The sequence below is a fragment of the Siphateles boraxobius genome, unplaced genomic scaffold (genome assembly GCF_051911475.1).
Source record: "Siphateles boraxobius isolate OS27281-9 unplaced genomic scaffold, OSU_SipBor_1 12, whole genome shotgun sequence".
In the NCBI taxonomy this organism is placed as follows: Eukaryota; Metazoa; Chordata; class Actinopteri; order Cypriniformes; family Leuciscidae; genus Siphateles; species Siphateles boraxobius.
The window spans coordinates 24,239,871-24,253,164 of NW_027508722.1; the positions used below are offsets into that span (position 1 = coordinate 24,239,871).

Below are 13,294 nucleotides of genomic sequence, written 5' to 3' on the forward strand. Positions count from 1 at the left end.
TGTCTTTGTCTCGGGCTTCGTTTTTCTTTGATTAATTTGTTTATTTTAATTATTATAATTGCTAGTGTACAAAAATCTCTAAAAAGGAAAATAGCAACCCTCCACTAGCATGTCCATGTTTATAACAATTTGCTTTGTGATTTTTCTTGTTCTTTCGCAGTTATATATATGAGCCAAAGCTGATTATTTAGAAAATCCCAGACCAAGGGTAAGTCATTCATTAAAACACATCTGCTGCTATCACTAATATAAAACAATTTCAGCTCTGCTTTCTGCAATATTCTGTAGTTCTTTCCTGCCATATGCTGTTGAGTAGTGATGGACCAATGTCCAAAGATTTGTTTGTGCAGTCTCCTGTTGCTGTGGAAACAAATGAGTTGGCCCCTCTTTATAAATCCATTTTTGCCAAACTGTCCTTTCATGCTGTCATTTCGTAGATCAGTGCTTTTATATAAGAGAACCCAGAGAAAGATGTTTTGAGAATGCTTCAGTTGGATTATGTTTATCCTTTCCTCATAGTGTGTGGTACCCTAGATTATAGAAGCATCAGGTGACTCAACCTCTGAATCCCACTGCACTCGAACAAGTATCCAGAGTTTCTGCCTGTGTCACAGGAGGATAAGGGTGTTCTTTAGCACTCTTACGACTTCAGCCCATATATTTAGACTCTAGTGAAAATATACTGGTGAGGGGAAAAAACACTCCTATGTTACATGTGCTAAAATTCTAACTTAAGTATGAAGTTTTGTTATGGCCAGGAAATGTAAAAAAAAAATAAAAATACATAAATGACATTTAATGACTGATCAGTTCTGTTTCACATTCTTAAAAAAATTAATGATATATAGATGTTTGCCCAGCAGAGGGTGCTAGGTGTATGTAGTCTTCTGTAGTTTAAAGTCCAGAAAGTTTGATTTAAGAAGAAACATCCCACAGAAGTTTAATTTGTCTTTCAGTAGCCATTACATGTTACCATGCTCCACATTGGTGTCGCCGGCAACATGATATATCAAAATCACATGTGTAACTGCAATTTATGAGATACTTGAGCAAAAAGAATGTTATGTATTACAGTTATCCTTTGTAGAAATCGATTAGTGAAGGATCTGCTTCTACTCGCATCACTGTCAAGAGTCAGGCTCTGAATGTTCGCAGGTGGCCAGACCTTCACTTTCCTTCAAAATTAGGACAACACTTTTATTTTCCTGTTTCAATAGGAATTTAAACCAACCTGTATTTTTGAGCCATCAACCCCATACCTCTGCTTCTCTCTTTGCCCCCCTCACACCTCCCAAATGATTTTAATGCTTCAAGCTGTTGGCTAAAACATTGACTATTTGAAGTGCATGTTGGATCACACTGCTTTCTATATCTTTCCTTATCTGTTAGGCATTGTTTAAACATCCAGACACACTGTGGTCCAAATCCATTTTCTTTATCAAGCCAGATGATCTTTTTCAAGCCCAAGCTCACCCTGGGGAGGCTGTCGGTGTTCATTCATGGATTAAGAGTACATGTACTTTTGTGTGATTTATGCTGCAATTGGGCAGAGTTGAAGGTTTCAAAGCTTCATTTGTTGTTTGTTTACAGACTCATGGTTCTACAATATTAATTGGTTTCTTGAATTATTAAGCACACATGTTTTACATTGCCACTCTGTTATAGAAGAAAATGGATCATGAAAAGTCAACCGTTTCAGATGTGCATAAATCCCACTTGCTGCATTTAAGACCCTGTTTACCAATTCAGCCAGTTCTCAGTTGGAAACAGGTAAAAGCTATCATGTCAAACCTGTATTGTGTGCTGTGACATGCTTTTTTTTGGCACCATCATGCGTTGGCTCTTAGCTGGAGTCGGTTTGGCTGGTGAACTGCCACCCATATCCCTTCTTCCCTGATCTCTTGTGTCCAGACACTTCAACTGTAATATGCCACTCTGAAGACCGGAGGAGGGTTGCCATGGCATTCCTGCCAACAGTGCTACATTCAGCAGGAGATGATGTCAGAGATGAAAGTGGCTTGGTAGAATGACGCTAGTTATATCACCTTTGGCCCCTGTGCTGTGTAAGGTGAGTGAAGACAAAGAATCAGGATTAAGATTACATGATCAGGGCTGTCACTTTAGCTTGATTGCCATCATCATCTCCATGGTGGGTAGGTCATTTATAACCCCTTGTTCCATGCTGATTTTAATATAACAGCTCCTGTAATATTTATGTGCTGCTCACTGAGCACAGATTTCATTGTTTGGTTAAGTGTTTTATGAAGTTTGAGACAGCGATCTCATCAGAGTCTCATTATGGTCACTGTGATTTTGCCAAGTAAGGCATGTTCTTGGATCAACATATTTTGTTGATCCTGGAATAAATTTCCTGTCCCAAAATTTAATTCTTACCCTATCCCTACCCCTAAACCTACCCATAACTTTTCCCTAAAATCAGAGGGAAATGATAGGTGAACTGATGTTGAAGCACCTCACCCTGGTTCTAAGCCTAAACTTGACATAAACTGTAAATTTTTTCCTCGAACCTGATTGTTGATCCTGGAACAACTTTCCAATAAACCAAAGATGTTGATCCAGGAACATGTGGTACTTGGTGAAAACACTATCACTGTCTCGGTCTAATGTACTGACACACAAAGAGGAGAGGGCTGAGGTTCATCTACAACCACATTATTTTTTACAGACTTTCTGGATTAGAATAAAAAATTAATGATGTGGGACTTGTGTAATTGTCCAAACACATACAGATGAGCACATATCAAGATGATGATGTCATGTCATTGCTTGGCTTATTCTCTCCAGTTTGCAAAAGCTAAATGTTTTCATATGGGGTCTGAAAGTCTGATTTGCCCACTTAACATGACTGCAAGTTTAAGCTGTGCTTATAAAACAAAATGCACCTCTTTCTCAGTGTAACCCTTACTGTCAGGACACACCACAATCCTACCTCAAAATCTAACCAATAAGATGACAAATTGGCTATATTGTGTAGCAATGATAACAATAATTTATGCAACAGTAATCATGTTTTTTTAAAAAAAACATTTTACAATATTACATTTTTAGAAATGCCATGCACAAGGTATGTCGACTTATGTCAGTGGCTTCAGAAACAGTGTTTGCGAGGCAAAAAACACAATATATGTGCAAATGGTGTGGACAGCACATCTTAAGAAGTAGGCTAGTTTTTCAAAACTCTGTGCTGACCACATCAGTGCTGCTGGGAGCAAGATGTGAGAGCTTGCAATCAACTATAAACTCAACCTTTTTGGGAACACCTACAGGTAAAATTTCCCATTTTCTCCTCCTCAGAAAGGTTGCCAATGCTTCTTGGCTTTTAACTTTACTGGGGCTGAATTCTAAATGGCATGCTACACTTACAATTTTTTTTTTTTTAATGTTTCTTTATATGGCAGAAATAGTGAGTGGAGTATGCTAGAATGCCAAGAAGGCATGATTCATCAATAAGTTCACACTACAGATCAGTGGTTGGCATAATAATTAGAACCAACTGAAATCACATGTACACCAAAAAAATTACATGGTCCTGGTGGCCCTAGGAGCAAGTAATTGGTCAAAATGAGAGGTTCGAAACATGATTTTATTGTGTAGTTATGTTATATATAAAAAGATATTTGCAAATTAGTATCTGCAGGCAAGTGACACACTCATTTTAAAAAATAAATAAATCAGACTTTAGAAACACCAATAGAACTGGGGTTAGAACAAAAGTTCATCTTTTGAATCCAGCTGACATTTTGCGCAAGACATTTTTCTGCATGCATAAATACCGTACAAAGAAACTGTACAGAATTATAAGTGAATGAGGCACATGTCCATAGCCTAAATTGGAATAGTGCTTGCAGTGTCAACTGATGATTATTATAATGGTTGTTTGACCTTTTTTCTTTTTTTTCTAAAACAAAGAGTAAGTGGATATAAGATGTGCATAATGTGCTGAATAAACTCTGGCAAATATGTGAAACATTGTCTTGTTCTCTACGTACCTGAATCTCCTCCTCCATCATGCTCTAATTGTAATACCAGAAATGACTCTTTAGTTTTTCCTGTGCATAAGTCTAAACACACAGTACTCTGATAACAGTTGATAACAAAGCCCCCTCTAGCACAGACCTGGGAGTGTAATTCCATGGTAACAGAATAGACTATAATTAAATGGTACTGTACTTCTTGATAACTGACATGCTGTAGAGCCTTTTATATGTTTGTGCTAAAAGCCGTTTTTACTAATTAAATTAGCACACACAAGTCATGCTGTGTGGAAAAAGGAATATCATTCATTGGATTTTTTTTGTGTGGCGGGTCTGATTAGAGTTCAGACTTTGTGCTGATGAAAAAAACAAACATACAAAAATAAAACTCTAAATTATATTAGATCTATTAGGTTTATACCACTGCATATAAAACTCACGTGTGTGTTTATGCACAGTGTTTATACTTTATATTTTTTCCTACATGCAGCTCTGCTCCAAAGAGAGAGAGAGAGAAAGAGTGCCGAGAGCCAGTGTCCTGCTTTAGAACCAGCAATTGGTTGCATTTTAAGGTTAGTTTACACAATGGCAATAAGCACAAGAACAGATCTCTGGTAAATGTGACAGTCCTGTCTGCTGTGTGCTAGACTGAACAATCTCACTTTCCCTGCCTTTTTCTGTCCCTCTTTCTGCTTTTCTTAAATACGGGTTGGAGATAAATATGGAGATAGAGGTTGTAAATGGGAATGTTGGGAGAGAGAAAGAGATGGAGATGGATATTGTGTTGCATCCTGTTTTGGTAATTCTATCCATCTGACCGTCCCGGGGCTCTCTGAGGGGGTGCAAAGGACAAATCTAGAACTGACTGAATACTGATCTGAGTTCAGTTTGTATCTTTCTTTTTAAACATCTCCTGAATCTAACCTTTTTCATTTTATGTAGCCCAGTCTGTAATGCTTACGTACCTCTTCATTGACTTTAACCAGATTTTTTTCTTTTTAACTCATATTATAATTGATGTCAATTAGCAATATCATTAATTTAAAGTCACTTTTAAACATAAAACAAATGATATTGTAAGTGAAACTCAAGTAGCACATGTATTGTAGAATGAGTGTCACCCAATATATAAAACTGTAACCCTCTATTGTTTTCTTTAAAATGTTGTAAATATTATTTACAATAAATTATTGGATAATTGTGCACGCTCATTTCTCCTATTTTTTTCATTTGGAAAAAATAAAGATTAAATTAATCTTTAAGAACACTAATAATTTAATAACACAGCGAAATGTGATTTTTATCCAATCTCAAAATTAATATCTACTTTTTTCATGTATTTTTTAAATTGTGGTGGCTAAATTCACTTGTAGCATTTTAGATGATTAATTCTGGTTTTAGTCTTTTATTTAGATTTTTATCTGCCATTTATTGATTTGAATTTGAACAATTTCAGATCTTTCCAACTTAAATAGAAACTGAATCACATTAATCTTGATAAATATATATATATAAATAGAAACTGAATCATATTAATCTTGATAAATATATATATATATTTTTTCAATAGGTTTAACATAGCAAAACTGCAGTCCTTCCAATTAGTCTTTTTAGTCCAATTAGTCCTTCCAATTAGTTAGAAGTATGTTTATTCTGGTTGGGAATCAATGGCAAAAAGAATTATACCCCCCTTTAATTTATTTAATTCGCCACAATGTAAAAGTATTACAACAAGAAAAGAAAGTTGAAAGAGATGTGATTTATAACAGCTTATAACAGGCATATCATAGCTCAGTGCTTATGACATTCCTCAGAAAAAAAAGCTTAAAGGTTGGATTTAAATATAAATATAAACGTGCTGGAACACCGTGGTGACTGAATGCTCTAAAATGAACTTCTCATATGTTACACACACACACACACACACACACACGCACACGCACACGCACTGCAGCTTACAGAAACCAAGGAGACACTAGAAGCTCCACAGACACATAAACCACTGAAGGCGGATAGTAGAGGTTGAACTCAAAATGTGTGGTGAGCAGATAGAGCTTGTCCTGACCCATAGGGTTAGATCTTGCTGGGCGGCTGGAAACTGCTCTGACCTGCTTCTCGCGAGGGTTACTGGTTCCTCTTCAACAAATGACAGTGAGAGGATATCAGTTCACAACAGTGTTTAAACCTTTGCAACATCACTTCTGTGGCCTTATCCACCATCACTTTCAGCCCAGTATTCAGCCTAGTAAGGTCTATCTTTCTGAAAACAAGTAAAGATATTTCCACACTGTACTTCTAAATAAATCTGTTAACAGTAAGGTTCAGAATGTGTAAATTAACATTTGTACAAACTGTTCGGACAAACAATAGTATATTTAAAAATGAATATTAACCTATATTAAATGATGTTAAAAATTGTTGTCGGCCATTGTATCTAATTTTATGTAATTGTCATCATGAGATGCTGATGGCACCACAAGGACGTAGACATTTCATTCATGCAGATTTCACACCAAAACAAAATTGGGCACTGGTAAAATAACTACTAAACTTTAATTACTTATTAAATATATACACTAATAAGATTTTTTAAAAAATTTGAAAGGTCTTTTATCTCATCAAGGCTGCATTTATTTGGTCGAAAATTGTGAGATAATATTAGAATTTAAAATAACTATTTTCTATTCTAAAACTTATTCCTGTGATAGGAGAGATTAATTTTCAATAGTACAATCATCATATTTGAATGATTTCTGAAGGATCATGTGACACTGAAGACTGGAATACTGATGCTGAAAATATAGCTTTGCCATCACAGGAATTTTTAAATATATTAACAGAAAACAGTTATTTTAAATTTTAATAATGTTTTGCAATATTACTGTTTTAGCTGTATTTTTGATCAAACAAATGCAGTGCTGGTGAGCAGAAGAGACTTCTTTCAAAAACATTTAAAAAAAATCTCATTCCAAACTTCTCTTAAAATGTTTACTCTGTTTAATGTTAAATCTACTTTTTAAACATTGTCAGTCACTAATTAACAGTCGCAAATGGAGAAAGAGTTTTTTGCCTACATTTCGATACCAGCAGGAGGTCATGCTAACTAGCCAAACCTTGACCTCTTGTTTCTTATAGGTAATATTCAGCTATGGTTACTTAATGCACGGTAGAAGCTAATGGATTTTGATGCCAATGATTTCCTCTGACTCGACATTAGAGGAGTGTTTACATAGTTATTTTTTAATAGCTATGAGCATTTGGAAGTGATTTCTGACCAAAGGGTGAACCTTTACCCTGCTGAAGCATAGAAGTGGAGATGCATTAAAACACATCAGGGCTGATCCCCACCCCCACCCCACCCCACACACACATACTCTTTCACTCACTCTCTCTCTTTCTTCCGGCAGTAACTGCAGCTGAGAGGCATTAATACCCTCAGAACCCTGGAGCATGGCAGAGAATGCAGCTCGACACAGAGATGAGGTGGAGCTCTCTGTGAGGTAATGTGATTTGAGAAAATCACAGCTGCTCTTGGCACTCTGAATGACACACAGTCAGCCTGCGGGGATGAGTTTCACAGAGGCAAGGATGTGTTTTGTGCTGTGCTGAGTGGACTGTCACGGGTTTGTACCGACTCATGTTGAGGAGACCAGAAGACACCATGTATAAAAGGTAAGGTGAGTTTTCTGGTCAGGTTCTTTGGAGTTCTATTGCGTAAGAAATTTTTGTTGACAATTTTTTTTCCACAAAATATGATTTGTATTAAAATTTAGATCAGTGGTTCTCCACTGGTTTTGGTTCAGGGCTCAGATTTTACCTGTGTGATTTTCCTTCAACTCTGGACATGTGGCGACCCACCACAGTGCAAAACCTGGAACCAGAATTTAATGTAGTTGGGTTGAATTTTCTCATTCAGTCATTCGTCTTAGTTAGTTTTCAAGGATGAGGGCAAGTCACTCAACCTGTCCGTGTTGGATTCATTTGATTTCATTTCAATTCAATCTGATTCATTTTGTTAGTTTCTACCAAGTGACAGATGAATTTGTGCCAAAATATCATGAAGTTAGATGCACAACCTGTGCTGTGAACAATAGAAATTTGAAGCTATCCATTCCAGAACGCACGATTACATGGCTACTTATATTGTATTATTGCCCTTCAGTGGTGTTTTTCTCTGATTTTTTTGCAACCCACCATTTGAGAACAACTGCTTCAGATTTTCTATGGGGACTGATTTAATCTGTTCTGTACAAATGAAGGCATGTGTTTTTAGCTGTTATTCAGGATGCATTCAGGTGTTTGTCATATTTAGAGTTTATGATGTTTTTTTTAGCTCTTTGTACTTCTTTGTGAATTTTTTTTTTACAGTATCTGTTGTTAATTTCTATATATGCGATTTCATTTTTAACAATTATTTTATAAATTAACATATATATATTTTTTTTTGATTTTTTTTAAATTTAGCTATATTAATAAATTGATAAAATTGTTGTTGAAAATTTAATTTAATGGAACCTTATTGAAAAGTGCTTCTAGCTATCTTTTAGCATTCCCAATCTTTTCAATGACAGTTGCTTGGTTGGCACAAGACCCCCCTGAAGTACATTATTTGAAATCTGTCACCTTGGTGGTGTTCTGGCAAATAATGCTACCTGTCAGATTGTGCTACCAACACTATATTTTCATTGTTTTAAGGGTAGGTTTATGGTAGGGGTAGATATGGATGTTAATAAAGCCTCAAACCCAGTCCCGGCGCCAGGACAAACGACTTGGGGGGGCTTTTACAATTCTTAAGGGGGGCTTGCCGGGGGGGGGAGGGGGCGGCTCTCCGCACCGCTTCACTAAAGATAGGTGCTAAGTCTATTTTCAACGGACGGCGCGTCCAAGCCGCAAAAGTAAGTAAACACTTTAAATTTTAAAATAAACACCCTGTAAGGACTCCCAATTGTATTGCACACCAATATATCCTTGGTAGAAACCATAGACTCTAAGGTAAAAACCCAAAAATCAAGAAAAATCACATCGGACAGGCAAATCACATGGTCTCGCGCATCCAGTCGCGTTGCTTCTGAAATGCTCCTGGTGTGAGTTGGCACCGCGTGGAGGACGGGATAAAATCTTGTCGGAGCCGTAATGCAATGCAGACGTGTGCAGTGTACAAAAGGGGTAAAGTCGAGAACAGTTCAGACGGTTCTCGTTTATAGTTATCTTATTCATAAGTGTTTAGAAAAACCCTGCACGAATGCTCAGTCACACAATCATCATTCAGATCACCGCTAGGGGGGCTTGAGATCATCATAGGGGGGGCTAAGCCCCCCCAAGCCCCCCCTTGACACCGGGCCTGCTCAAACCACATGAACATGATGATGGTAGCACAATCTTTTAGGTAACATTTTTTGCTGTCAAATTGTGCTACCTACTGTTTTAACTGGAGGTAGCGCAATCTGAGCAGTTATCACAAATCATCAGAAGAGCGGCTCAGTTCTGAAACCAGGTTTTTATGAGCCAATCACCTAAGATGTACAGAATGTAAGAAAATGGCATATGTTGGCTAAAATGAATCTCTTACTAGGTAGAAGCTAGCCAGATTAACCAAACAGCAACACAGACAGGTTGCGCGATATGCTCTCATCTCATTCTTGAAAACTGAGGTGAAAGACTAGGGTAAAATGATAAAGTTTTCTTTCAAATAAGATAAGTACATTTGGAAATAGGTTATAGACCCAGGTGCCTTTCAGACCCAATTGTAGAGTGAAACAGCAAAATCTCCAAATATTCCTTTCCAATACACTTAAGTACCATTCTTTTACTCACTCTTCTTTTACTCACTCTTTTTTTATATATCAAAAGTATTTGAAGTGTGTCAAAGTACAAAAATCATCATTGGAAACTAAGGCGAAAGTTTTATTCTCGGATGTGAAAAATAAGATTAGTAAATTTAGGTTACAGCAGCTTTTCTGACCCAAATATAGATAGTATGGGTCAGTGAAACTGTAAAATCTCCCAAAACACCTATCAATACTCAACTATTTATATATAAACATCCTAAAAATTAAAAAACATATGATAAATGTGTGTGTGTGTGTGTGTGTGTTTGTAGTGTTCCTGATCAGTTGGAAGCGTGAGCTGCAGTGATATGAGTCTGTTGCTCTGGTTCAGTGAAGGCAGAACATTTCTGCTGCTTTTGCTGCTGCTGTGCTCTGGGACACTGCTGACCTGTGCCAAGACCAGCAGGCACCAAGGGTCCCACACATCCGCACACATCAACACTGATGATATCATACTGGCTGTCATACTCCCTCAACACAATACATCCTACCCCTGGGCATGGCCCCGCGTGGGACCCGCTCTGGACCGCGCCATTGCACGTATCAATGCCGACCCCACTTTGCTGCCCCGGCACCACCTCCGCCACATCTTCGCAAACAGCGAGGATAGGAACGGTATCTGCTCCGAGTCCATTGCCCCCCTCATGGCCGTGGACCTGAAATTCGAGTACAACCCGTGGGCCTTCATAGGACCTGGCTGTGACTATACCTCCTCCCCAGTTGGGCTGTTCACTGCTCATTGGGGCCTCCCCATGATCACGGCAGGGGCCCCTGCTGTAGCTTTCCTTCTCATGGAAATGTACACCTCCATCACAAACACGGGCCCCACACACAAGAAACTGGGTGAGTACGCCCTCCACCTCTACAGGCATTTCGGGTGGCACCAACACGCCCTGCTGATGTTCAGTGACACCAAAATGGGCGAAAGGGCATGCTACTTCGCAATGGAGGGGCTTTACACGGAGATGCATGAAGAAAACATCACAACCATGGACCTGGTATTCGAGGAGATCAAAGGGCCTGTCAACTATTCCGAACTCCTACACAAGATCAAGGATGATGGAAGAGGTGAGTGGCTTGTTTTTTGTTTTGCTAGAACAGTCTGCATCTAATTGGACATCTGTCCTCGTGTTAATACATGCCCAGTGCTTCTGAGATGTTCTAGATGAGGTCATTTTAAAAATCCACTTAACCTCGATTGCCATGCTGTTTCCATACCAACTGATTCCTAGATGTGACATTAAGGTTAGAAGTCAAATTTGTGACTTACAAATGAGCCCATAATAATAGCAGTGCCACAATACTGAATTTCAAGAGTACAACAAGAGTCACACAGAAGCCATAACAGGATATAATTGCAAAACAGCAGGGGAAAAACAAGTTTTCTGGTAAAAAGTGTGGCAGGGGAATTTGCATTATAGGTCATACAGGTTTTTAATGACATGAGGGTGAGGTAATGTACCTTTAAGTGCTTACAGAAATGTTGTGATGGTCTCAGTATGTCAAGTAGATGCTAGAATCTTCTTCTACCACCAATGAACAGTGAGAGTGAGTGTGACGGTGTTATTGAGTGTCGTATTTTTGATGTCATATTTTGTCCCCTGAGCTTGATTTGTTCTGCACTCTGTGATCCAGATTGAAATGTGTACAGACTAACACATTCAGCATATTACACAGAACGCATGACTAAGAATGAATGAAGGCGAAGATAGAGAGATGAGGGACAGCAGGAAAAGTTTAAAGTATGATGTCATTGTTAATTTGCTAATTCTCCATGCTTTTCTCTACCATGATTGAACTACAAATGATGTATGTAACAGTAATCTTTTGAATTGTTTTTTCCATTCTCCCAAACAATATGCTTGATTCGGGCCAGACTCAAACCTAAGTCTCCAATGAGCGCCACAGCTCAATATGTCAACAACAGGAGATTCCGTTTTATAGTAACAGTGATTTATTGCATCACAAAATGAAGCCCGTAATAGTCAATGTTCTGACTTTGCCATCAGATTAGTTCTTCCGGAAAGGGGAACTCAGGAAACCTGTATCTATAAGTTTTTAATGGGTAAAATGTACTTTAAACCTTTTTTCAGGTCCCAAAGGGGTATAACAATGTTTTGACACAGGTCATGACCCCTGTGAGCATGCAATAAATTTTAGCACACACTATCTGATCTGTTGGCATTTCCTGCGAAAACAGAGTTTGTATTCATTCAGTGTGTTCATTCAGTCTTTCTAACTGGAAGATTTTAATGGTTCGTCATTAGTCACCGGATGCTCTGTTGAGTCACTCAATGGACAGCTAGTGAGAAATGTGGGGGCTGTGGCTGCGTGTATTGTTTAAAAACCTTTGAAGTCGCACAATCCTGTAAGCACATCCGTATGTGTTTTCAGAAGATGGTATTAGCAATATCATCCATAAAGTAAAAAATACAATCAGCCTCATCATGATATAAAATATTCTGCTCATAAAACACCAGCAATAAAGTGCAACTAAATTTCTTTGCTCTTCCTGGAGGACAGACAAAAGCCTGGGCGATCGCAAAAGGGGTCATTTCAGAGTCAGTGTCAGAATAAGTTTTGTATTTCAGTGAGGTATTAAGTACAAACACTTAATAGCATCATCCACTGGTATAAGTTATGAGTTATCATATATGTTTGCCTTTTTTTTACATTATTTGTTTTATTTATTTATTTTTCATTTTTCCTTTATATATACATTTATCTAATTCTCACTTAAATTCATCTTTAAAACACTTAATAGTTCAAGCAAATATATATATTTTTTATCTATTTCTCATACTGTACAGTTAATGTTGTTGCCTAAATTCACTTGTAGCATTTAAAATTATTAATATATATATATTATTTTTTATATTTTTATTTTTTAAATATTATAGTATTAGCCATTTATTGGTTATCAGCCATAACATAAAAATAGTTTTTGACTTTGTTTCGGACAGAATTGTAATATCAGTGCCTTCCTAAATGAGGATTTGGCGACAGATGACATAGGGAATGTTTTAGTGGATGCAGAAATGTTTTGGGGTCTCTCTAGCTGATTAACATGTAGCGATTACCTGTGGAGCCGTAACCTTTTACGTAGTTCTCGGAAGAGCAGAAATGCTCTTCCTCACCTCCTGCCTCTTTCCTCTCAACTCTCTAAAAACACCCTCACATTATCAGCATCAGGAAGACAACACATGGAGACAACACCACCTCCTGTGAGATTGGAATCTCTGATGTATTCCTACTCTTCTCCTGGAGTTTTCCATGTGAGTGCTCTTTCGTTTGGAGATTCTGAATTCTTGTCTCTTTAAAGTGCAGTACTAGATTTGTAAAACTGAGATCATCAAGTGCATTTTATTTGAACCAAACTATATTATCTGCACGGGACAGATTGGAAAACACCCAGCTCATAAATGCAGATGAAAGTGGACTTGAACTTTCTCCCTGGACATTGAGGCATTT

At 37.7% G+C, this 13,294-nt stretch overlaps 1 protein-coding gene across 2 annotated transcripts in view; it reads left to right on the plus strand.

The window, feature by feature from the left end:
- Positions 1-7,450: 7,450 nt before the first annotated feature.
- Positions 7,451-13,294, plus strand: part of npr1b (natriuretic peptide receptor 1b) — a 58,206-nt gene continuing 52,362 nt past the window's right edge. Inside the window, exons 1-2 of one of the 2 annotated variants that reach the window (XM_077214240.1) lie at positions 7,451-7,667; positions 10,096-10,891. In XM_077214240.1, the coding sequence (XP_077070355.1) occupies positions 10,132-10,891 (760 nt within the window). In that variant the 5' untranslated portion in view covers positions 7,451-7,667; positions 10,096-10,131. Of the gene's footprint in view, positions 7,673-10,095; positions 10,892-13,294 lie in introns of both variants that reach the window. The other variant, XM_077214250.1, reaches the window with a different exon arrangement.